At 40.8% G+C, this 24,567-nt stretch overlaps 1 protein-coding gene across 1 annotated transcript; it reads left to right on the forward strand.

Annotated features, from left to right (window-relative positions):
* The first annotated feature begins 1,059 nt into the window (after positions 1-1,059).
* LOC134965356 (nicotinamide N-methyltransferase-like) lies at positions 1,060-20,837 on the forward strand. The gene is made up of 3 exons (XM_063941824.1): positions 1,060-1,210; positions 10,809-11,016; positions 20,414-20,837. The coding sequence occupies exons 1-3, from the start codon at positions 1,060-1,062 to the stop codon at positions 20,835-20,837; spliced, it is 783 nt and encodes a 260-aa protein (XP_063797894.1).
* Positions 20,838-24,567: the final 3,730 nt, after the last annotated feature.

Genomic DNA, 24,567 nt, shown 5'->3' on the forward strand with positions numbered 1-24,567 from the left:
TTGCGTTTGTTTAAGTGGAAGAGGCATGTGTGTGTTTTTAAGTGAAGGAGGTGCGTGTGTGTTTAAGTGAAAGAGGCATGTATGTGTTTTTAAGTGAAGGAGGCATATGTGTTTTTAAGAGAAGGAGGCGTGTGTTTGTGTGAGTACAAGAGGCATGTGTAAGTTAGAGGCATGTGTGTGTTTTAAGTGAGAGAGAGAAAGTGTGTGTGTGTGTGTGTGTGTGTGTGTGTGTGTGTGTATTTATTTTGTATGTTTTTTAATATATATATATATATATATATTGTATCTATTTATTTCTTTTTTGGGGGGAGGTGGGCCCTGCCTATTTTGTGAGTGAAAGAGGCATGTATGTGTTTTTAAGTGAAGGAGGCATGTGTGTTTTTAAGAGAAGGAGGCGTGTGTTTGTGTGAGTACAAGAGGCATGTGTAAGTTAGAGGCATGTGTGTGTTTTAAGTGAGAGAGAGAAAGTGTGTGTGTGTGTGTGTGTGTGTGTGTGTGTGTGTGTGTGTGTGTGTGTGTGTGTGTGTGTGTGTGTGTGTGTGTGTGTATTTAATTTGTATGTTTTTATATATATATATATATTTTTTTTTTTATCTATTTATTTCTTTTTTGGGGGGAAGGGGGCCCTGCCTATTTTGTGAGTCCCGGGCCCCAGAATTTCTGATGGCAGCCCTGCAAATAAGTAACTAGAAGATAGTGAGACAGACAAGTGAACTTAAAAAAAAATGAAAAGTGAAAGAAAAAAAAATGTATCATTAAAAAAAGTTAATGATCACTCAGCAATGGCGAGTAGGCACAGCTAGTTTAAATATGCAATTGAAAAATGAATATTATGATAATTTATTCTGTTTCAAGAGATGATCACACTGTCACCTGCATTCCCATGACAGCTCCTGAGGCTGATAAACCATCATATGATAACACTGATATCCTGGTTACTGATGAATATAAATAACTGGATCCTTGTGAGAATACTGTACACAGATATCCTGAGCCAGTTACATACTATGTAAGAGGGAAGACGTGAGAGTCAGCCAGTCAGTGATACAGTAATACAAGATGGATTCCAGCTCACATAAATTCTATCCTGTTGATGGCTTTGATTCTAGAGAATTACTGGAAACATATTTTTCTAACAAACAAGAAATGGGCTTTTTAGATGATACAATGAAATTTCCAATGGAATGTTTACACCGTGCTTTCAAGGAGGGTATGTATATTATAATGACAGTATGTATACTATACTGACCAGCTTAGCCTAGTGTAAGTGTATACATGTGTGTAGTTGTTTTAGAGGATATAGGGGTATATACAATTGCAGTCGAATTGCCGCAAATGTCGAAAAGCGGGGCATTTTCGACACAAATTTTTTTTTGACAATGCAATACAGTACTTTTCGACAAAAAAAGGACGTTTCAGATTCAACTTTTTGAAATTCGACAGTTGTCAAATTCAACATGTCTGCAATGGTAGAAATGCGTCTTTTCGACAAAAGTATATTCAATTGAAGAATGTTGATTCGACAACAGTGCTTTTCAACAGTAATTTCGTCAATTTCATTCCGCCTCACTTTGCTGGCGGAATCTAATAACAAAATTTAAAAACATGTTTTTTTTATTTTTTTTATTGCTAATAGCATATCTATTTATATTAGAAGGGATTATCTACTTGTTTTGTCTATTAGGAGACACAAGTATTATTTATATATTTTTTAAAAGAATATTTTTTTTTTAACTGACTAAAATAGAGAGAGCATGGTTTTCAGTGGGAAGGGGTGGGAATGGGTTAAAATCAAGAAAAAAAATGCATGGGGTCCCCCCTCCTAAGCATAACCAGCCTCGGGCTCTTTGAGCCTGTCCTGGTTGTAAAAATACGGGGGGGAAAAATGACAGGGGATCCCCCGTATTTTCACAACCAGCACCGGGCTCTTCATCCGGTCCTGGTGCCAAAAATACGGGGGACAAAAAACATAGGGGTCCCCCATATTTTTAACAACAGCACCGGGCTCCACTAGTCAGAGAGATAATGCCACAGCCGGGGGACACTTTTATATCGTTCCCTGCGGCCCTGGCATTAAATCACTAACTAGTCACCCCTGGCCCAGGTACCCTGGAGAAGTGGGGACCCCTTAAATCAAGGTGTGTCCCCCTCCAGCCACCCAAGGGCCAGGGGTGAAGCCTGAGGCTGTCCCCCCATCCTTGGGCTGCGAATGGGAGGCTGATAGCCAAGTGACACAAAGAAAGAATATTGTTTTTGTAGCAGAACTACAAGTCCAAGCAAGCCTCCCCAGCAAGCTGGTACTTGGAGAACCACAAGTACCAGCATGCGGGGGGGAAACGGGCCCGCTGGTACCTGTAGTTCTACTACAAAAAAAATACCCAAATAAAAACAGTACACGCACACCGTGAAAGTAAAACCTTATTACATACATGCCGACACACACATACTTACCTATGTTCACACACCGACTCGGTCCCCTTCTCCACGTAGAATCCATGGTGTACCAGAAAATAAAATTATAATCACCAAAATCCAGTGTAGATCTGTCCTCTTCTTTTTTGTAATCCACGTACTTGGCAAAAAAACAAACCGCATTACCCGGACCACGCACTGAAAGGGGTCCCATGTTTACACATGGGACCCCTTTCCCCGAATGCTGAGAATCCCCGTGACTCCTGTCACAGAGGGTCCCTTCAGCGAATCAGGGAGCGCCACGTCGTGGCACTCTCCTGATTGGCTGTGCGCGTCTGAGCTGTCAGGCGGCACATTGTACAGCCGCTCCATTATCTTCAATGGTGGGAACTTTGCGGTCAGCGGTGAGGTTACTCGCGGTCAGCGGCTGACCGTGAGTAACCTCACCGCTGACCGCAAAATTCCCACCATTGAAGATAATGGAGCGGCTATGTGCTATGCGCGCCTGACAGCTCAGACGCGCACAGCCAATCAGGAGAGTGCCACGACGTGGCGCTCCCTGATTCGCTGAAGGGACCCTCTGTGACAGGAGTCACGGGGATTCTCAGCATTCGGGGAAAGGGGTCCCATGTGTAAACATGGGACCCCTTTCAGTGCGTGGTCCGGGTAATGCGGTTTGTTTTTTTGCCAAGTACGTGGATTACAAAAAAGAAGAGGACAGATCTACACTGGATTTTGGTGAGTATAATTTTATTTTCTGGTACACCATGGATTCTACTTGGAGAAGTGTACAGAGTCGGCGTGTGAACATAGGTAAGTATGTGTGTGTCGGCATGTATGTAATAAAGTTTTACTTTCATGGTGTGCGTGTACTGTTTTTATTTGGGTATTTTTTTTGTAGTAGAACTACAGGTACCAGCTGGCCCGTTCCCCCCCGCATGCTGGTACTTGTGGTTCTCCAAGTACAAGCTTGCGGGGGAGGCTTGCTGGGACTTGTAGTTCTACTGCAAAAAACAATATTCTTTTATTTGACACAAGGCTATCAGCCCCCATCCGCAGCCCTTGAATGGGGTAGACAGCCTCGGGCTTCACCCCTGGCCCTTGGGTGGCTGGAGGGGGGGGACCCCTTGATTTAAGGGGTCTCCACTACTCCAGGGTACCCCAGCCAGGGGTGACTAGTTGGGGATTTAATCCCATGGCCACAGGGACCGATATAAAGTGCCACCCGGCTGTTGCATTATCTCTCCAGCTAGTGGAGCCCGGTGCTGGTGTTAGAAATACGGGGGACCCCTGCGTCTTTTGTCCCCCGTTTTTTTTGCACCAGGACCGGATGCAGAGCCCGGTGCTGGTTCTAAAAATACGGGGGATCCCCTGTCAATTTTTTTTCTGTATTTTTACAACCAGGACTGGCTCGAAGAGCCTGAGGCTAGTTATGCTTAGGAGGGGGGACCCCATGCAATTTTTTTCTGGGTTTTTTAAACATTTTTGTGCCATCCAAAAAGTCGAATCCAGGACGCACACTATCCATCAATTGGTCCGTTTTTTGACAGCTGGACTGTTGAATCCGTTTTTTATTGAATATGTCGAATCCGGGTCCCGGCGGGAGGGTATGTGACTATCGAATTGTGTCAAATTTTAAAACAGTCGATTTCCAGACGGAATTCGACCGCAATTGCATATACCCCTTAGGCTTTAATCTCCAATGGGAGAGGGACTTATGTACTGTACATGACACACATATTCTTGGCACAATGCTGCCTAAAATGCTCCAGCTATATAAATAAATAATAAACATATGTTATGATGGAAGTATTATATATATTTTTATGTTTATATAAAAGTTAATGGTTATTTTTCATTGCAAAACATTTTAAAGTTTGAATATATATTTATAACTTAATAATCAATATATATAATAACATACAAATATATATATATATATATATACACATATATATATTTGAAAATGAACGGCAAGAATTTTGAACTTTTATTTTATTTATTGGATGAGATAATGCACCACATGTTCAAGAAGTTTGGTAACTGCTCTTATTCAATTAGTAAGGTCATCCAGGTGCATGGAGGGGTTATTCAGAAAAAGAAACATTGGTATCCCCCCAGCACACTGGATGACATCAGAAACAGTATTTGATAACTCCAGCACATGGTGGTAGAAATTTTACAGAACTCAGTTGCATACATTTGCAAAGGTATGGGAAGCCCCCTGGCAGCTTCAAGGTGTCTCCGAGTACTGGGATACTTAATATTAAGTCTAAGTCTGGGGCATGACACCCCACACCCCAGCAAGGGCCAGACACCCCAGGGCAGCACACCAGTGTGAGATTAATATAGCCTCTGCTTCCTACTATTCACTTACACTTTAACCTCACACTGGTGTGCTGCCTTGGGGTGTCTGGCCCTTTCTGTTTTTTACGGTTTCACGCCCTAGATTTAGACTTAATATTAAGTACCCCCAGTACTCGAAGACACCTTGAAGCTGCCCGGAGTCTTCACATACCATTGCAAATGTATGCAACTGAGATCTCTAAAATTTCTACCACCATGTACTGTAATTATCTAATCCTGTTTCTGATGTCTTCCAGTGTACTGGGGGGATACCAATGTTTCTAACTCACCACATGTTCTCAGAAGACTAAAGCTAATTGATGTTCTGCTGTATACACAGAATGACACTCTAATCATAGAGCAGTAATACACACTAAACAAAAGATGCAATTTTATTATACTGGGAACTTGTCATTTTCTCTGCTACTTGAAATGCCAGTAAAAAAGATTAATATTACCAACCTTGCTTAGTTATGTAAACATTTTTCTATTAAAGGTGGTTATTTCCTTGTTTCAAGTAGAGTGACTAGTCACTGAATCACAATAAACATTTACGTTACTTTACCCTTTTAAATACCACTTTGCCCAATAACAACTTTAAACTCAATAAAGCAATTGAGTAAAGAACATATAACACTGCATCAAGATGGTTTAATCAACAGGTTTAATAAGGTCTTTATAACTGGTGCATGGCATCCCAGCTGTCGGGATGTCGGCTGTCACATGACCGACAGCGGCATCCTTACATAGTAACATAGTAACATAGTTAATGAGGTTGAAAAAAGACAAGTTGTCCATCAAGTTAAACCTGTGCAAATTACCCTACACTATTTCTGGATGTAACCATTGGTTTAACCATACTGACTCAAGTAATGACAACTATAATGCATATTTTTACTAAGTACATTCATTTTAAATGCTATATCTTTGATATCTTTTTCAGTTAGAAATGTATCTAATCCATTTTTAAACATATTGATTGAGTCCACCTTTATTACCTTCTCTGGCAGAGATTTCCAAATCCTTACTGCCCTTACTGTGAAGGGTATCCGTTCACATGGTCGACCATGTTATGGTCGACAGTCATTAGGTCGACCACTATTGGTCGACATTGACATGGTCGACATGGACACATGGTCGACACATGAAAGGTCGACACATGAAAAGGTCGACATGAGTTTTTTAACTTTTTTTTCTTTTGGGGAACTTTTCCATACTATACGATCCACATGGACTACGATTGGAACGGTAAAGTGTGCCGAGCGAAGCGGTAGCGGAGCGAAGGCACCATGCCCAAAGCATGGCGAGCGAAGGTGTGGCCGTACCAATGAAGCGAGCCATGCGAGGGGTCGCGGTGCACTAATTGGGGTTCCCAGCCACTTTACGCAAAAAACAACACAAAAAAAAAACTCATGTCAACCTTTTCATATGTCGACCTTTCATGTGTCGACCATTTTCATGTGTCGACCATGTGTCCATGTCGACCATGTCAATGTTGACCAATAGTGGTCGACCTAATGACTGTCGACCATAACATGGTCGACCATTCATACCGGAACCCTGTGAAGAACCCACTTCTTTGTTGGGTATAAAATTTTCTCTCCTCTAACCTCAGAGGGTGTCCACGTGTCCTGTGAAGAGATCTCTCATTAAACAAATCACCTGATAGCTCCATGTATTGTCCCCTTATATATTTGTAAATATTAATAATGGCTCCTCTTAGACGTCTCTTTTCAAGTGTAAACATATATCACCTAGTAAGCATTTCCTCATAATCCAGTGCCTCTAACCCCTTTATTAATTGTGTAGCTCGCCTCTGAACCCTTTCAAGCTCTAAGATATATTTTTTATAGTGAGGTGCCCAGAACTGTACACAGTATTTAAGGTGTGGCCGTACCAATGATTTATACAGTGGCAGGATTCTCATCCCTGGTCTCAATTCCCCGTTTTATGCATGCTAACACCATCTTTACCTTTGATGCTGCAGTTTGATTTTGGATGCAGTTGTTAAGTCTATTATCAATGAGCACCCCCAAATCTTTTTCTATTATAGTTTTGTCTACATTTTTCCCATTTAATTTGTAGGTAGGATGTTTATTTTTATTCCCGAAGTGCATAACATTACATTTTTCTATATTGAACCTCATTCTCCATTTAGCAGCCCAAACTTCCAGTTTAAATAAGTCGTTCTGAAGAGACTCAACATCCACATCGGAATTAATTACCCTACACAGTTCATCTGCAAAAATTGACACTGTGCATTGCAGACCTTCTCTTAGGTCATTAATAAATATATTGAACAGTAGTGGCCAGAGTACTGACCCTTGTGGTATTCCACTGAATACATTGGCCCATTTGGAAAACATCCCATTAACCACCACTTGCTGTTCCTTGTTATCCAGACAGTTACTTACCCAAGTTCAAATAGTGTTTCCTAACCAAGCTCACTTAGTTTGAAAATCAGTCTCCTGTGAGGCACTGTGTCGGAGGCTTTAGCAAAATCTAAATAGACCTCATCCACTGCGTTTCCCTGGTCAAGATTATCACATTGAAGATTCTGACATTGGAGGGGGTTAGAATTTTTTATCATCCACATGTCCTACACTAACCCTCTGGGGTTGGTGGCTAGGGACTACTCTTGGGGGGTTGACTATGGCTAACCACCCCCCTAGTGACTAAACCTAACCCCCTGGGCCAAAACCCTAAAGCAAACAGATACTTATTATTATTATTATTATTATTATTAATATTACATTTTATTTATAAGGTGCCACAAGTGTTTTGCACCACCATACAAAGGACAGTGCAGGGAGACAAAACTTAGCATTACAGTAAATAAATAACAAAAAATACAGGTAACAAAGAGCACCGTACGGTGATGCATAAATTACTCAGACTATATAAATAAATAATAATAATGATACTTTATGATGGAACTAAGATTATATATTTGTATTTTTAGAAGCATTTGAGAACCTCTTCATGAATACTGGCAAAGGCGTCACTCACCTCTAAAACACCCGGTGCAGCCGGTCGCAAAAAGGGGCACAGCTTCAGGGGATGGGTGTGGCTTTGAGAGATTGGGTGTGGCTTCACAGGATAAGGGTGTGGCTAAGCATCCCAACCCCTGTTTTTGTCACCACAGGTGTCTGGGAGATGCAGCCTGGCCCTGGAGACTGGCATTTCTTCAGTGACTGTTTCTGCATGGTGACAGGTGCAAGGTTGCTGCACGTAATAATACAGTGCAGCACCAGGCTTATGTCACTGAGCAGGAGCCGGCACTTTGGTGTCACCCCTCAGCAGGGGTGCAGTATAGTTACTGTGTAGGGGCACGCTGCACCATGCGCTGCTGTTTTAGCTGGCTGTGTCCATCCAGAAACTCCTGTCTCATTGTGGCTGTGCAGTATAGTGACTGTGTATTTAGGGGCACGCTGCATGCTGGTATGTGTTGCACTGTACTCTACTGTATTGTCTGTGCTTTACTTTAGCCCTGTGATCTGTGCAGTTTGAACTGAGCTGCAAGTTTAAAGATATAAAAAAATAATATAGATTTTTATTGTTTTTGTACTGATTGGTTGGTTCGCTTTACTCGAGTGCACTTTGGTCACATGCATCTATAAGCCCTGTGATCCATGCAGTTTGAAAAGAGCTGCAAGTTTAAAATAGAAAAAGATATATATTTATTGTTTGAACTGTTTGGTGTGCAGTACCCTAGTGCATTAGTTCACATGCATGTAGTAGCCATTGGATATACAGTTTGAACAGAGCTGCAAGTTGAAAAATAGAAAAAACAAACAATATTTTTTTGTTTGTACTGTTTGGTGCGCTTAACACTAGTGCACTTTGTTCATGTGCATCTATAAGCCCTGTGATTCATGCAGTTCGAACCGGACTGTAAGTTTAAATGTAAAAGAGACCAGACTCTTATATACCTGGCGTGATCAAATATTTGTTAAAACTGAGTTCATGCAGCACACAGTTGAGGGAGTTACTCATCTCCCTTAAATTAGCCAAAAAGAAAAAAGAAATTTAAAAGCTCTGGAATTCAGTTAAAAAAAATAAAAATACATTTAAAATATTTCTGTCCTTCCAATGTGTATATAGATATGTATCTATCAATATACCAATAAAGACCAACCATACAAGCTAAAATATACATACAGTATTTCACAAATTCTTCTATATCATCAAAATTAAAACAAATAAAGACTTTAACTATCTCACTTTGCATGTAATGAGTCTTTATAATATATTAGTTTCACCTTTTAAGTTGAATTACTGAAATAATTGAGTTTTTGCATGATATTCTAATTTTCTGAGTTTCACCTGTATTGTGAGCTATGAGATGGCTTACAGGGGCAATCTGTACATGTCCTGCCTGTTTACATTCCATTCAAGATGGAATATGGTAAAGTACAGTGAAAACATTTTGCAGGTACTAGTACTTTTTGGGCTGACATTACTAACACAAGCATCCAATTGCCTCCAACAAACAAGTGCTGCCCCTAGGCATGTGCCTCACCTGCCTAATGGAAAATTTGGCATGACTGATTTATGCAGAGCTGCCACTGCCAGAGTAAGATTCTGGAGAAGTAAATGTTAAAGAAACGCGTACAAGGTGTGTGCTTTGGCTCTGTTGGATGCAGGGCCCCAGGTGCACCACACACAATGCACCCATTAGAGATATGCCACTGTCCTTCACCATCATAATAAAACCCCTAATTCTAACCGACACCTTTACTCCCCACATTTCATTTGTTTTCTCAGTAACAGTAAAGTATGTACTGAATAAAAGCTCACAAAGGGCCTTATTATGGTGGGGTACTGCTCATTCGGCAGGGATCTGGTCTCTAGGTCAACAGTAACTAGGTCAAAAATGTTTAGGCTGACCACTATTGGTCAACAGTAACTAAGTTGACCAGGTGTCAAGGTCGACAGGGTCTCTAGTTCGACATGTTCTAAGTTAACAGGTCAAAAGGTTTTTTTGAGTTTTTCAATTTGTTTTCTTTTTTTGAACTTTTTCATACTTAACGATCCACGCGGACTACGATTGGGAATAGTGACCTGTGCCAAGCACAGTGGTAGTGGAGCGAGATACCTTGCCCAAAGCATGCCGAGTGAACACGGTGCACTAATTGAGGTTCCCAGTAACTGTACGGAGAAAAGGACACCCAAAAAACATTACCAACTCATGTCGACCTTTTGACCTGTTGACTTAGACCATGTCGACTTAGATACTTTGTCGACCAAGCATCCCTGATGACCTAGTTAATGACGACCAATAGTAGTTGACCCAAACATGGTCGACCTAGACACTGTCGACCCTATGAACCACACCCCATTTGGGACATGTGCAGAACGGGTCCTGCAATCACAAAGCAGTGATGCGAATGCCTCTGCCTCATTGACAGGCAGAGGCATTTACAGAGAGGGAGGGGGTTGGGGCGGCTGACGTTGCCAGTAATGGGGGTGTATTGCCCTCATTTTCTGGGAGTGGCGAGGGCAAGCACTACATCACGAGATGCAATTTCCTTGCTCTCACTAACCGCTCTATGACGGAAAGCCTGAGCAAGCCCAGGATTACTCAGGCAGTCATCGCAGATAAACATCGCTATCAATGGTTGTGATGTTCGTCCAATATGCAATTGCATCACAAATGTAGGAAGGAGATAGTATGCACCTCCTCCTTATTTTGCATTATTAAGGATAGCAATCACAAATTTGCTGCAAATAGCTTTGCAATTGCAATCCTTAGCGGATCAGTCTCTAGGGGTGCATGTTTTCTAAGGGTTTACATTATGAAACATCATTGACAATTCTGATGTCTACAAATGTCTGTGTATTTACGGTATGCAGGATACGTGGCCCCAGATACTGGAAATTCTGCTCAAATAAGTACATACAGTACATTTCTCATATAGTAAACTCAAGGAGAAAAGGGTGTGTGGTGAGGCAGTTGCTTACCTGTAACAGGACATTACAGAATGATAAATAGAATAGATGCTACATAACATATTATATTCTGTAATCACTGTAATCATTCCCTGCAGGTCACATTAAGGGAGATCTTTTGATTGACATCAGTATTGGATCATTCATTCATCATCTCTATATAGCCAGTGGATTTTTCAAACAGATCCTTGTGTTGAAGTGCTCTGAGCAATGTATTATGGAGCTGAACAGATGGATTAACACACGTACCGGAGCTTTTGATTGGTCTCACATGATGACATATATGAAATACCTAGAAGGAAACAGGTAACATGTCTTCCAAAACATCTATCATGAGTTATGCTAGTGTCAGTACACAATAAAACTATTCCATATGTTCCTCTCACCAAAAATAAAACATATAGTTCTTACTGGGTGTCATTTAGTCTTGGATGGATTTTTGTTTTTTCTCTGTTGTACAGTACACACCATGGTTTGGTACATGTAGTTAAGCAGTTTTTGCAAAATATTACTAATCCCCTTACTGCTTGAGTTCTCTCATTGAAATAAACATCTTGCCCAAATCCCTGGGATTCAATTTCATTCATCAACTAAATCCATATGGATTTTTGTTCTCTTCTCTCCAGAAGTAGAGCCATAGGTAGAAATAATAAAAACCCTTTAATGAGGGACATGAACTTGTTCCCCGTGGAGTACAGCCATGAATTTTTCAAGAGGAGCCGTGTAGCACATATCCAACCGGCCGTGAGTCTGGCTGCAACATGGGAAACCATTCTGTTGGCTGATCATTATTGACCTCTTTTGGTCGATGAATAAGCATATTATTAAGTCAGATCAATTAAAGGGCTGAAATCTACTGTTACAGGTGGGATGCAATATTCTGCATTAGTGGGACCAGTATATGAGGAAAGGATATAATCTGCACAGAACATAAATGAAATGTCTGTTTCCCTTTTTATTTTTGTATTTAATAATATACTTTCTGGCAGGTCCCCTAAAGAGTATGTCTAAAGCATATAGGAATAAAAACAGTATTCTTCATGTGCAGTAAATCTATGTTCAGTCCCTAAGCCTTTGGAGCCACCAGAGATTCCACTGTGCATGTATATTGAGTCCTCCCATGACCTGAGTACATTACTGCCATTGTCTGACCCGGCTTACTTCTTTCCTATGCACTTTCCTCCACATTCCCTTATTTGATTCCTCCCAATGCTTCAGAAAGATAGACTGATCTTAAGCAAGTAAGATTCTTAGCTCTCCTCGAAGCCCAGACACAGAACGAATCCATCATGTCCCATAACAAAGAAAAACTATTTTCTATAGAATAAATAAATGACTTTCCAGTATAAAATCAGCAGAGCAATCACAGAACTCAAATCAGAAACCATGGAATGGTCCTGTTCTGTCTCCTCTGCACATTGATTTGGCATAAGTAGAAGACAAACTGGAGGACAGTGACTATTGGGCTATACCTGAGTCAGTGTTACTTGAATGTTATCTCTCATGGTAGTGCATTGTCAAACTCAGCCAACCTTTCTTTTCAATTTGTTGCATCGCCCTACTTTTATAACATTCTTCTGGATAATTCTTTCCAATTAACACCTTCCCCTACAGTATTTCTGTCCGATGACCAGTTTGACCTCTTCTTTCGTCTTCCATTTTGTTAAAAGAGTGGGGACGGGGGCATGGTTATGCTCAACTGTGATATTGGACTGCATTACATCCCGCCAAATATCAGAATCTTAGGTTTTGAATTTCTTGAAAATGGATGAAAATAGCTAAATTAATTCATTTTTGCACTCCAACACCTGAAATTTGGATTTAAAATCCAAATTCCAAACATCTGAAGCATCAAATATGGAATTGGTTTGGATCAGCAAAATTTATGTGGCTTCGGATTTCTTAAGACCCAAACAGCACATTTCTAATATACAGGGGTGTTTCATTAGCTGATGGCCCCTATAGTTTTTCTTAGAACTTTTGAAGCAATTGAAGTAAACACTTTCAACACTTGCTATGGCTTCCTCATGGTTATGATAGACCATGGTCTGTATGTCAATTACTTTAAAAGTTATACAAAGAACTTTGGGGCCAATAGCGAGTAAAACGCTCAGTCTTTATATTGGCTCTGATTTATGCTTTCATTTACAGCAAAATCTGAAATCTTTAAAAGAAAAATCTGAAATCTATACTTTTTGTTAAAAGGTTTTGTTATCTTTGCTTTAATTCCACCATAGATACTGTAGTAATGCAGAAACATCGAGGGCAGTGATTCACAAACTTTTTTGAATCACAGCTCCCTTTAGTATCAGAATTTGTGTAACGTCACTTCCAGTCCTGTTTTGATGAAAAGACTCCAGGAGCTCCATTAACAAATGTGAGACAAAAGCTAAGAGAAAATACAAGAGGCCGTTACTGTTTCCACGGGGAATATTTTAAAAGAACATCAGGATGATGCCCGGAGACCAGAAGTGACATTGCAGCTCCGTGCTGAGTCACTATTGGGCATCAGATTACCATGACATTCCAGATATACAAAGGGGTGTATCGGGGGAGTATACGTATGCAGTAGAGGACCATGGGACATGTAGTCATCATTGTGTATAGGGTCCAACTGCGCACAATAGACTGTGATTGATGCCTTGAAAATTTAAATAACTAGCATTTTAGACTGATCAAAATTCTGAGCAGCACCTTGTAAAAGACCCCAGCCCGGGGTAGAAACACGTCGGTGTACTTGTGGCAGTGGAGTTGGGCGGAGTGGATGACTGATTATCAGCGGATTCAATCCAGGTTTTTTTGGGACCATTCGGAATCCCTAAATTGAACCTATGCACTTTTAGGAACTGTTTTGCCACAGTTCTGATAATATTCAGTAATTACCCGCTTAGCATGCTGCCTTAGGATTTGTGTCGAAGTTGATCCATTTTGTTTGGAGTTTTATGTATGTTATGTCTAGGTATTAAACGGTATCACACTATATATATTTATTTTTATTGTTTTCTATGGTAATCTGATATATGGCGGAGGCATAAAGAGTAGATCAGACCAAGAGAACCTGACCAAGCGCCGGCTAAGTGTTTGCTCCAATTTTCTATATTTTGCACTTGTGGTGAGGGATGAAGAAAACCTCTTAAGAGTTTCTTACTCTGACTGGCTGCTGATATTGCGCACTGAGTCATTTCTATAACATCTATTCACTGTTAAATAGTGCAGGTTATAGCACATTTGATCATCGTTTGTGCAGGGAAAAAGGAGACAGTGAGAGACATTGCAGGGGGCAGTGGGAGAGACTGCAGGAGCAAGGGAAGCAGTGATTAAGTACAAGAGAACTTTAATTAAGTGATGAAGCATAAAAGATTGACATACTACAATTCAGGAATAAACAGAGCCACAGGTCAACAAATGAAAATTACAAGGGCAAAAAGAAATGATGTTGACACTGACACCATGATAAAATAGATGGCATAAAAGACAGCAGACTGATCTCCTCCAAGGACAGTATGGAGACTCCTCCAAGTGCTACTATTAGGCCGTAAAACTCCTTCGCATTCCACAATTATGCCATCAGACTCCTCTGCATGCCACTATTATGCCATCAGGCTCCACCGCATGCCACTGTTATGCCACCAGACTCCTCCTCATTCCACTATTATGCCATCAGACTCCACTGCATGCCACTATTATGCCATTTTCTTCCTCTGCATACCACTATTATGCCATCAGACTCCTCTGCATGCCACTATTATGCAATCAGATGTAGTGTCAGCAGCTGCCAGGTCCAGCTTTGAAGATAAGCTGGGTACACACTACACGATGTGTGTAACCAGTGACATCGGCAGCAATGTGAGCTGGCAGGGGTGCAGGCACCGGCAAGTGCATAAAGACTTGCTGATGCTGGCAGCAATGATGGGGCAGCTGTGCTGCATTTGGCAGCATGGTTCTCAATAGCAATGTCTCCCATTGGTCCTGCATGTAGGGGAGATGGAGGATGTTGAGAATGCCACATGGTAGTGCACATCGTCAGTGACATAGCAGGTTCACATAATCCCAGATCGGATGACATACATATTGTCTAGTGTGTACTTATCTTAAGGCTGAGAGAATGGCCCCCGGGACTTCTATATATTTTGTAAGGACTATTACAAATGAAACAGGCAGTATTCCCTGCTGTTTGCTAGGCACCCCCATGGCTCAGACCTCGTTACACCCCAACCCCTCCATGCAACACTCCAATCCAGAATTGGGGGGGGGGGGAAACAGGAAGAAGTCTGTACTGTTGACGCACTTGAGACAGAGTCAGTTGTATCATAAAAAATAACCTTTATTAGATATATATTAAAATGAGATGTACATTTGTATGTTTATCCCAAACTCGCAGTGAAACATAAGGTTTAAAATCACACAACAAACATATATGTGAATAAAGAAGAATAAAGAAATGTGAATGAAAGATTAAAAGGCGTGTCCACGTGTGGTTATTTTTCTTTTTCAGTTCCACCTTCACAAAATTGTTCCTGTATATACCCAAATTGTTAGTATTAAACAATTTTGTGATATAGTATTACTGATGAGACTTGTTGTTCATACACCATTTGCTGGATAGGGATTGATACCCAAAAAGGTCGTCCCCAAAAACAAAACTGTGGGGATGAATGAGTATGGTAAAATTGACCAACCTCCAATTATGAAGATAATCAATTGTCAGGGATCATTGTATCTCTATGTTCCTTAAGGGCATATTCCCAATCATACTTTCATAGACAGATAATCTCAGTATAAGCAGTATGAAGCGATAAATCCCCAAGCTCAGGATATTTTATACTTATTGTTATCCTGAGAGAAGAAGAAATGCTCCAATTCAGTCATAGAGTCTGTTTGTCTAATAAAATATTAACGGGTAAGGTTGCTTTAAGAGATATAGCAATTCTGATTGTCCTATATAATATATATATATATATATATATATATATATTATATATAATTATATATATATATTATATATATACTATACTATATATATATATTATATATAATTTTCCTTTTGTAATAGCGATCAGAACCTTTTTGGTCTGGTTTTAGTATAAGCAATATTGCTTTCCTTAGAGATATAGCAATCTCAGATCTACTGGAAAGCGAGAATAATTGATAGGACGGCTTAATTTGTCTAATTTCGTATAAGCTAATGTTAACGGGAAAGGTTGCTTAAAGAAATGTAGCAATTCCAATTATCTTATATAGCACTCTTCCATTATGATGACAGTCAGGACTTACATAGCTTGATTTTGATATAAGCAATATTGCTTTCTTAAGAGATATAGCAATCTCTAATATACTAGAAAGCAGGAATAACTATTCCGACGGTATGATTAGTCTATTCCGATGTCAGTGGTTATTAACCACTACTATATTGAATGTAATATGAACTTCTCGTTGCCCTGTTAAAGGGGTATTCCTTATTATTTTACAGTGCAACTATATCTGTGTACAGTATAGATATCTTAATATACACTGAATAGACCCTAGTTGAATAGGAACAAGAGAAACTATCTTTAATCAATTTATAACATACATTTTACCTTCTTTAGAAAAGACTCTATCATTAATTCATCCAATGTTCACATTTGTTATAAAATATATGCTTGGATGTGTTGATGTATCTGGGAATATGGCAATAATTCACTTCAAAATAATTATACCATAGCTGTTTCCTGAATAGGATTAATTCATTTCAACACTGTGTCAAGGGCCTGCAGGGTATACTGCTGCTTCTTGGTTCATTGTCTGGTATTCATAAATTGTTGCAAAATATGGATATATTGCTATATCTCTAAGGAAAGCAATATTGCTTATACTAAAACCAGACCAAAAAGGTTCTGATCGCTATTACAAAAGGAAAAGTGCTATATAGGACAATCAGAATTGCTATATCTCTTAAAGCAACCTTACCCGTTAATATTTTATTAGACAAACAGACTCTATGACTGAATTGGAGCATTTCTTCTTCTCTCAGGATAACAATAAGTATAAAATATCCTGAGCTTGGGGATTTATCACTTCATACTGCTTATACTGAGATTATCTGTCTATGAAAGTATGATTGGGAATATGGCCTTAAGGAACATAGAGATACAATGATCCCTGACAATTGATTATCTTCATAATTGGAGGTTGGTCAATTTTACCATACTCATTCATCCCCACAGTTTTGTTTTTGGGGACGACCTTTTTGAGTATCAATCCCTTTCCAGCAAATGGTGTATGAACAACAAGTCTCATCAGTAATACTATATCACAAAATTGTTTAATACTAACAATTTGGGTATATACAGGAACAATTTTGTGAAGGTGGAACTGAAAAAGAAAAATAACCACACGTGGACACGCCTTTTAATCTTTCATTCACATTTCTTTATTCTTCTTTATTCACATATATGTTTGTTGTGTGATTTTAAACCTTATGTTTCACTGCGAGTTTGGGATAAACATACAAATGTACATCTCATTTTAATATATATCTAATAAAGGTTATTTTTTATGATACAACTGACTCTGTCTCAAGTGCGTCAACAGTACAGAATTCTTCCTGTTTTTTTCCCTCCCCAATTCTAGTTCATAATTACTGTAGTTGACTGCACCCCCTCGTATATAGAATATTGTTCGTTATTTAGGAAAAGGGGTCTCCACCAAGTGGGTTTATGGCAACGAAAAACATACACCCACAATATATTAGCATTATATTGAGTGTGCAGATACTATCTCTGTGTGAACACTCCAATCCAAAAAGGCGTTTCTAATAAATTACAAAAGAGGTACAGCTGCATGCACTCCTTGTCACTGAAAGACCCCCTCTGTCCAGAGCAGCAGCAGCAGCATTGCTATCAACAGCTCATCATTGTCTGGTGGGCATGGAGCTAATCTTTGTATGAGTCATGCCTGTGGGAGGGAGGGGGAAGTGAGCTGCATGAATGTTGCTGCCTGCACTAAACACAGCCAGACAGTGCTAAAACACATACTGGGCAGCCCACCACCATTTGAGTCCTGCTAATCCCCTCCACCTCATGGAGCCCCTTCATTCTAGGGATAGCCATGGGTGAGAAGTCCGGACACAGCAGTCAGCAGTATGCAGCAGCAGCAGCCTGACACTGACAGCTGGAAGGCAGAGATTGATCCTTCCTTGTTGTCAGGAATATGAGCAGGCACAATGCAGCAACGGCCCTTGTGCTGCATAATTGTTCTAGCCCAGTGGTCAAATGACACTCTGCCCTCCCCCCAGCTTAGCCCACCACTGGTTAAACCGCTGAGATATCACAAACTCCCCAACCCTTAGGCTATTACATGTGGCCCATAATGTTCGTAAATTCACCAATAATTGGATTTTAATTTGGAACAATTAACTGTCCCTTCCTGTCTAATAGTGACATTTGTAAAAATAGATTGGTGTGGGTTATTACAGCTCCCAGGTATACATATAGGACTCCCCACTTACTGTGTGCTACGACTCTTCTTCTTTGAAGACGTTATGCACAACATTCCCACAATGCTGTCATTATAATTTGGCAGTATAACTCACTTAATCTATTTCTCAGTTGAAAACTTTGACATCATTAGAATCATTTACTCTAAAATTATGCATTTTTGTAAAAATGGAACGGGCGCCCTCTACACTGTGCATGTGCAGCTCTTGTTGCAGGTATTGCACTTAATCACAGAAACAGAATTTTAAAAACAAACTTCCCAGATGATTTCCACACCCCCACATCAGCCGCTTGCATTTCAAAATGCAACCATAGCAACCATGGCCCTCATTCCGAGTTGATCCCTAGCTGTTTTCATTAGCAGGGCAGCGATTAGGCAAAAAAATCGGCAAATCTGCGTATGCGTATAGGGCGCAATGAGCACGCGCGTCGTACTTTCAAAAAGCTGATGCAGTTTTACACAAGCTCTAGCGATGCTTTTAAGTCGCACTGCTGGCCGCAGAGTGATTGACAGAAAGTTGGTGTTTCTAGGTGGTAACTGACCGTTTTCGGGGAGTGTGTGAAAAAACGCAGGCGTGCCAGATAAAAACGCAGGAGTGGCTGAAAAAATTTAGGTGTGGCTGGCCGAATGCAGGGCGTGTTTGTGACGTTAAAACAGGAACTAAATAGTCTGAAGTGATCGCAAGCTAGGAGTAGGTCTCGAGCTACTCTGAAACTGCACAATCTTTTTTTGTAGCAATGCTGCGAACCTTTCGTTCACACTTCTGCTAAACTAAGATATACTCCCAGATCGGGGCGGCTTAGCGTTTGCACGGCTGCTAAAAGCAGCTAGCGAGCGAACAACTCGGAAAGATGGCCCATATGCAGCTACTCATATCTTCCATATGCAACTCTGCACTTGACTCTTCACTGATCCTAAACAAACCCCACATGCCCTCAAATCACCATTGGTCACAAATGTCCCCACGTGCATGGCTGGCATATCCATTAAGCAGATTTAGGGGAAATTCTGTGTTGATCACAGCAGGAACTTTGTTAGCAGTTGGGCAAAACCATGTGCACTGCAGGGGAGGCAGATATAACATGCAGAGAGAGTTAGATTTGGGTGGGTTATTTTATTTCTGCGCAGGGTAAATACTGGCTGCTTTATTTTTACACTGCAATTTAGATTGCAGATTAAACACACCACACCCAAATCTAATTCTCTCTGCACATGTTACATCTGCCTCCTCTGTAGTGCACACAAAGATCCTGCTGCAATCAACTCAGAATTACCCCCTTAGGCAGCTGCCTAAGGGTGCCAGGACCTGAGGACACAGCCTGCTGAGGCTGCCTGTGAGAAAAATGAAGGATGTCTCTGACATCATTATTATGCTTAATGCTTGTGACCAGCTATTATTTATACTTGCTGCACTCTGCTCCTCTGGTCATCAGTGTTATCAGTTGGGTACAGCAGGCAGGAAGCAGCATGTGTGCCTCACCCTATTCCCACTAAGGCAGTCACTGAGACCCAGCCGCAACCGCAGCTGCGCAGCCATACACATTGTGGTTGCATCCCCCATAGAGGCGACTGCAATGTGATTGACCGCGGTGAGCATTGCTGGGGTGGATTTACTTCATTATAGGGGCTAAGCTAAGAAAATGGGGCTGGATCAGCTGCTTTTTCGAGGCAGCTGCGTGAAGACACATGCAATTACTCCGATTAAAAAAAGGCCACTAACCACCTGACTGTGCAGCCAGGCTGTGCTGCTAGGGTTCAACCTAAGACCCAATGCCTCTGCATATTGCAGATATATCAGAAGGCAGCCTCACACATGCTGGGTGACCTTGCCCTGTGCTGGGTGGCCCCAACCATGTGCATAGATGAACGCAGCTCTGGCTATGTATGCAGTGATCTGTGGTCATCTCTTAATACCCCCCTAAGTCTGAATAATGGAAAAAAGCTGTATTGCGCTGAGTGTTTCAGATAGGGGTACCTAATGGACACCTTTTCCCCACCACTACCATATTAAATGCACCTGAAAGATGAAAGAGGTTCCTCATTGAAAGTATAGAATAATGCCCAATCTCTTCCACCTTCAAGTAACCTTACAGAAACAAACAATGCCTCTCTAAATTATACCTTCCCATCCAATGAATCTCCATATAAAACTATTTCTTATTTCTCATATGGTTGCATGGCTAGTCCTAGATCCAAATGAACCTTTTGTGTTTGTATATTTCAGTGACCTGTGTCAGGACAAAGACATTACATTGAAGACAGCAATAACAAAGATCATGAAATGTGACATTGACAAAGAAAATCTCACAGACCCAGAGGTGCTCCCACCAGCAGACTGTGTCATCAGTGCATGGATGCTGGATGCCATCAGCAAAGACCAAGATGATTATATAAAGAATCTCAGGAACTTCATAAAGCTACTGAAACCTGAAGGATACCTGATATTGGTGGGGTGTTTAAATGCAACTTATGGGATGGTTGGGCAGGACAAGATACATATGTGCAAATATGATGAGAACTTTGTAAGAAAAGTTTTCACTAGTGAAGGGTTTATTATTGACCACTGTGCAGTGCACAAAGGAACATCAGTGAGTGACCTTATTGACTATGATGCAATTTTGTTTATTACAGCTCACAGAGAGTGTTAAGGTCTGATTCAGGGACGCATGCTCTGTTGATGTTGTTGATGTTGGGCGCAGTTCAGCATTTTAATTTTACTGCACATGTATATAAATCACACTACACATGAATCCTAATCATGTTCATACTGATTTGGATAAGAAAGAGAGAGATAAGACTCTCGTTTGGGGGCACTCTTGTGTATGTACAGTAAATAATATACATAAATCTTAACTTTTATTGTATATCTCATGAAACTACTGTATGTTAATCCTGTGTTTTGTCATAAAGCATACTCAATAAATAAAGATTAAATCATTGGAAGTATATTCACTTCTTTTTTCATTGCAACAGGGATCAATATTAGGTGGTTAACCCTGAATCTCTTTAAACACTTGACTAGATACTCTGTGTGTCCTAGTAGTAAAGGTAACACAAGTAACATCACAGAAGAGTGAGATCATTGAGAGCAAAAAATGACATGACATCTCCAGACTTCAAACTCCTAGCCAAAGATTATCTCACTCAATAAATCCCAGAGTATTGTACAGTATGTCATGTGCAGGTGTCATATTACATTGTTACTTGAGTCAATCTCTGGGATTTGAATGGAGATTGTCAGGTCTCACATTCTCTTGTATCAAACCTATTTTAGGTCTATCTATGCCAATTATACTGTATATAAAAACATCTCTGAGTTAATACTAATATCCACAGTTTAAACCTTGTGTCAGCATGCTAAAATAATTAATTTAGGAATAATTCCCACAGTATAGACAGCCACACTACCCATTCTGAGAGACCGGATGTGTGAAAAAAGATTTTGAAAGAAGATACCTTAACCACTGTCTGTGCTGCTAACTTCTCTCATGCAGGGACTCCAGTGTGCGCACTGCCAGAGTTACCAAAATTCTGTTGCTAACATGCACGTTTCACCTTGTAGACTTGTTCATGGTCAATGTGTCAGACACACTGACCGTGAACAAGCCTCCCAGGCAAAATGTGCACGTTGGTCAAAGACTGTTGGTAACTCCAGCAGTGCGCACACTGGGGCATTTTGATGTGGCACAATATGAAGTGGAGGCACTATAGTATGACATAAGATTAACTAGGGCACTGTATTGTGGTGTAATTTGAACTGGGGACACTGACGGGGCAGATGTATTACAACTTGGAGAGGGATGCATTGGGGAGATATAAAGTACCTACCAATAAGCTCCTAACTGACATTTTTCAAACACAAATCTAGAGAAAAAATTTGGGGCCCGGACTGTACACCCTATTACTAAAGATATTAAGAGGTGCTATCATACTGAGGCTTCTAATACTATGCTGGAGGAAGAGAAATACAGATGCACACTCCTAGCACTAATATGCGGGCCCATCTACTTTGACCACGTGACTTCCTCACATGGGTACATAACATCCCTAATAATATCACGTTATATACTGTACATTTATCAAGGTCTTACCTTCCAATAGTGCCCTTATAAATGTGTGATTTGAAATGCAGGAACCTGAATAGATTATCCATCTTACTGTAAGAGAGTTTTATGGGAGTGTTGCAGACTACTAAGTGGTTGCATACACAGATGTTTAGTCGCTCACATTGGAGGACTTATTTAGATGGAGAAACTGTATCTGCTAGCTGGGGCACATTTCTATGGTGCAACCAATGATAGTGTGTAAAGATGAACCAAATGGTATTACAGCTTCTAAAGATGTTGCAAGTCAGCGTCTCAGTCCTAAAACACGTTTACACCATGGGAAGGACTTTTACTGGCATCTTGAATTTTTCCCAGATGCAAGTACGACAAATAAAGCAATTGCAGCATGTGACTCAGATCAGCCCCTAAGTGTCAGAAGCAATTAAAATATAAATATACATTGTTACATTTTACAGTCACTACGCCCCATGGCAAAGTTTACTATTGAGACTTCTGGCATAGCTAGTTCACTACTCTATTCAGACTCAACATGACTAGCTCACTACCCTAGTTAGACTCACATAGCTAGCTCACTACCCTAGTTAGACTCACATAGCTAGCTCACTACCCTAGTTAGACTCACATAGCTAGCTCACTACACTAGCTGAGCTTCACCCTGGTGAGACTCGGCATAGCTAGCTCACTACCCTAGTCAGACTCGGCATACCTAGCTCACTATCCTAGTTAGACACAGCATAGCTAGCTCTCTACCCTAGTCAGACTCGGCATAGTGAGCTCATTACCCTAGTCAGACTCGGAATAGCAACAGTAGCTCTCTACCCTAGTCAGACTCACCAGAGCGAGCTGGTGTGTCTAACTCATTACATATCTACACATACCAAGAAGCAGGGAGTTCCAAGTGCTGATAGTAGGAGCCTGGGAGAAGTGGTTCCAGATGCCAGTTTAGGAGCTTGGTGGTGGCCGCAAAGTTACCCACCCACTACACAGTAGATAGACTCAGTACTGGCCCAATACACCTCCCTCCTCTCTTATATGTCAGCCAGCAGCAGCCTCTTTCTAAAGCCAAGCACACACTGTTGTGTGTTGGGCTGCTGTGGTTGCAGGGAAGCTGCTGCCATTGAATGCAGCAGTCTCCTCTGCCTGAGGGGTGTGTGCAATTGAACTGAGATTCCCCCCTGATCTGATGTACTGGGCAGGTTGGTGCTGATTTGTGGTGCATGAACAGTAGTTTGTAATATAATTCTACTAAAGGGGGTGTAGTATCTATGAAGATAGTTTATGTGCATTAGCTAGATGAGGTAGTGTACCTTTAAGAATCTGGCTGCACATATGAACATGTGATCAGGAAGTAGAAGGAAGAAGGAAGTAGAAGGAGAGTAAGGAGAAGGAGAGCAGCATGTGGATTTGATGTCTATCTGTAACCATGCAAGTACTACTTACCAATAAGAAAAAAAATACATAATCTTCATACTGCATGATTCATTGAAATAAAGAGATGTACATAAGGACATAACAACTGGCAACGAGGATAAACTTTTAACTACTTACACTCAGCTACTGTACATTCCTCTTAGTCACCATGGCTGACATGCTAGCATTAATTCCTCATTTTCTGCATACTGATGCCCCTCATGCAGCAGAGTTATGGAGAGAATGGCTTGCCCAGTTTGATCACTATATTGAAGCTATGGGGGTAACTTCTGATAGCAAAAAGAAAAGCATGCTTCTTCTCAGTACTGGCTCCAAGATTTATGAACTGTATGATACTTTGCCAGAGGCAGACACCAGGGATTATAACAAATGCAGGGACTCTCTGACTGCCTATTTTGGCCCGAAATGCAGCCTGTCTCATTCAAAATACCTACTCAGGACAGCTATGCAACTGCAAACTGAATCTGTTGATGCATACATTACTAGATTATGGATTCTTGCCAAAACTTGTCAGTTCCATGATGTAGAGGATGAAATTAAGCAGCAGCTAATCGCATTTGGCACATGTGGAAAGTTGCGCAGACGTGCTCTTTAATCTGAAATGACGCTGACTGAGCTGCAGCAATATGCTAGGAGTCTAGAACTTTCAGAGACACATGCTAAAGACATGGAGAGGGGCATGACCCAGCTGCAAGTGTGCAATAAATTACACACTGACACAAGTACCATTCTGGAGACAGGTGACAATGCTAAATTTCCTTGTCGTATAAACAACCCTTTATGAAGCTAAGAACACTGTACGCTGTTTACTTAAGAAGTACCGTAATGGTACGCTAGTTGCGTAACGATCGCTCAGCCGTAGGCGAGACGCTCAAGCGTC

Source organism: Pseudophryne corroboree, chromosome 10, assembly GCF_028390025.1.
Source record: "Pseudophryne corroboree isolate aPseCor3 chromosome 10, aPseCor3.hap2, whole genome shotgun sequence".
Lineage (NCBI taxonomy): Eukaryota > Metazoa > Chordata > Amphibia > Anura > Myobatrachidae > Pseudophryne > Pseudophryne corroboree.

What these genes read in the sequence shown, in the direction of transcription:
- LOC134965356 (XM_063941824.1), top strand. Translation starts at nt 1,060, where the DNA reads ATGGATTCCAGCTCACATAAATTCTATCCTGTTGATGGCTTTGATTCT. An exon ending in ACACCGTGCTTTCAAGGAGG is followed by an intron (nt 1,211 to 10,808) that starts GTATGTATATTA and finishes CATTCCCTGCAG; the next exon opens with GTCACATTAAGGGAGATCTT. An exon ending in AAATACCTAGAAGGAAACAG is followed by an intron (nt 11,017 to 20,413) that starts GTAACATGTCTT and finishes TGTATATTTCAG; the next exon opens with TGACCTGTGTCAGGACAAAG.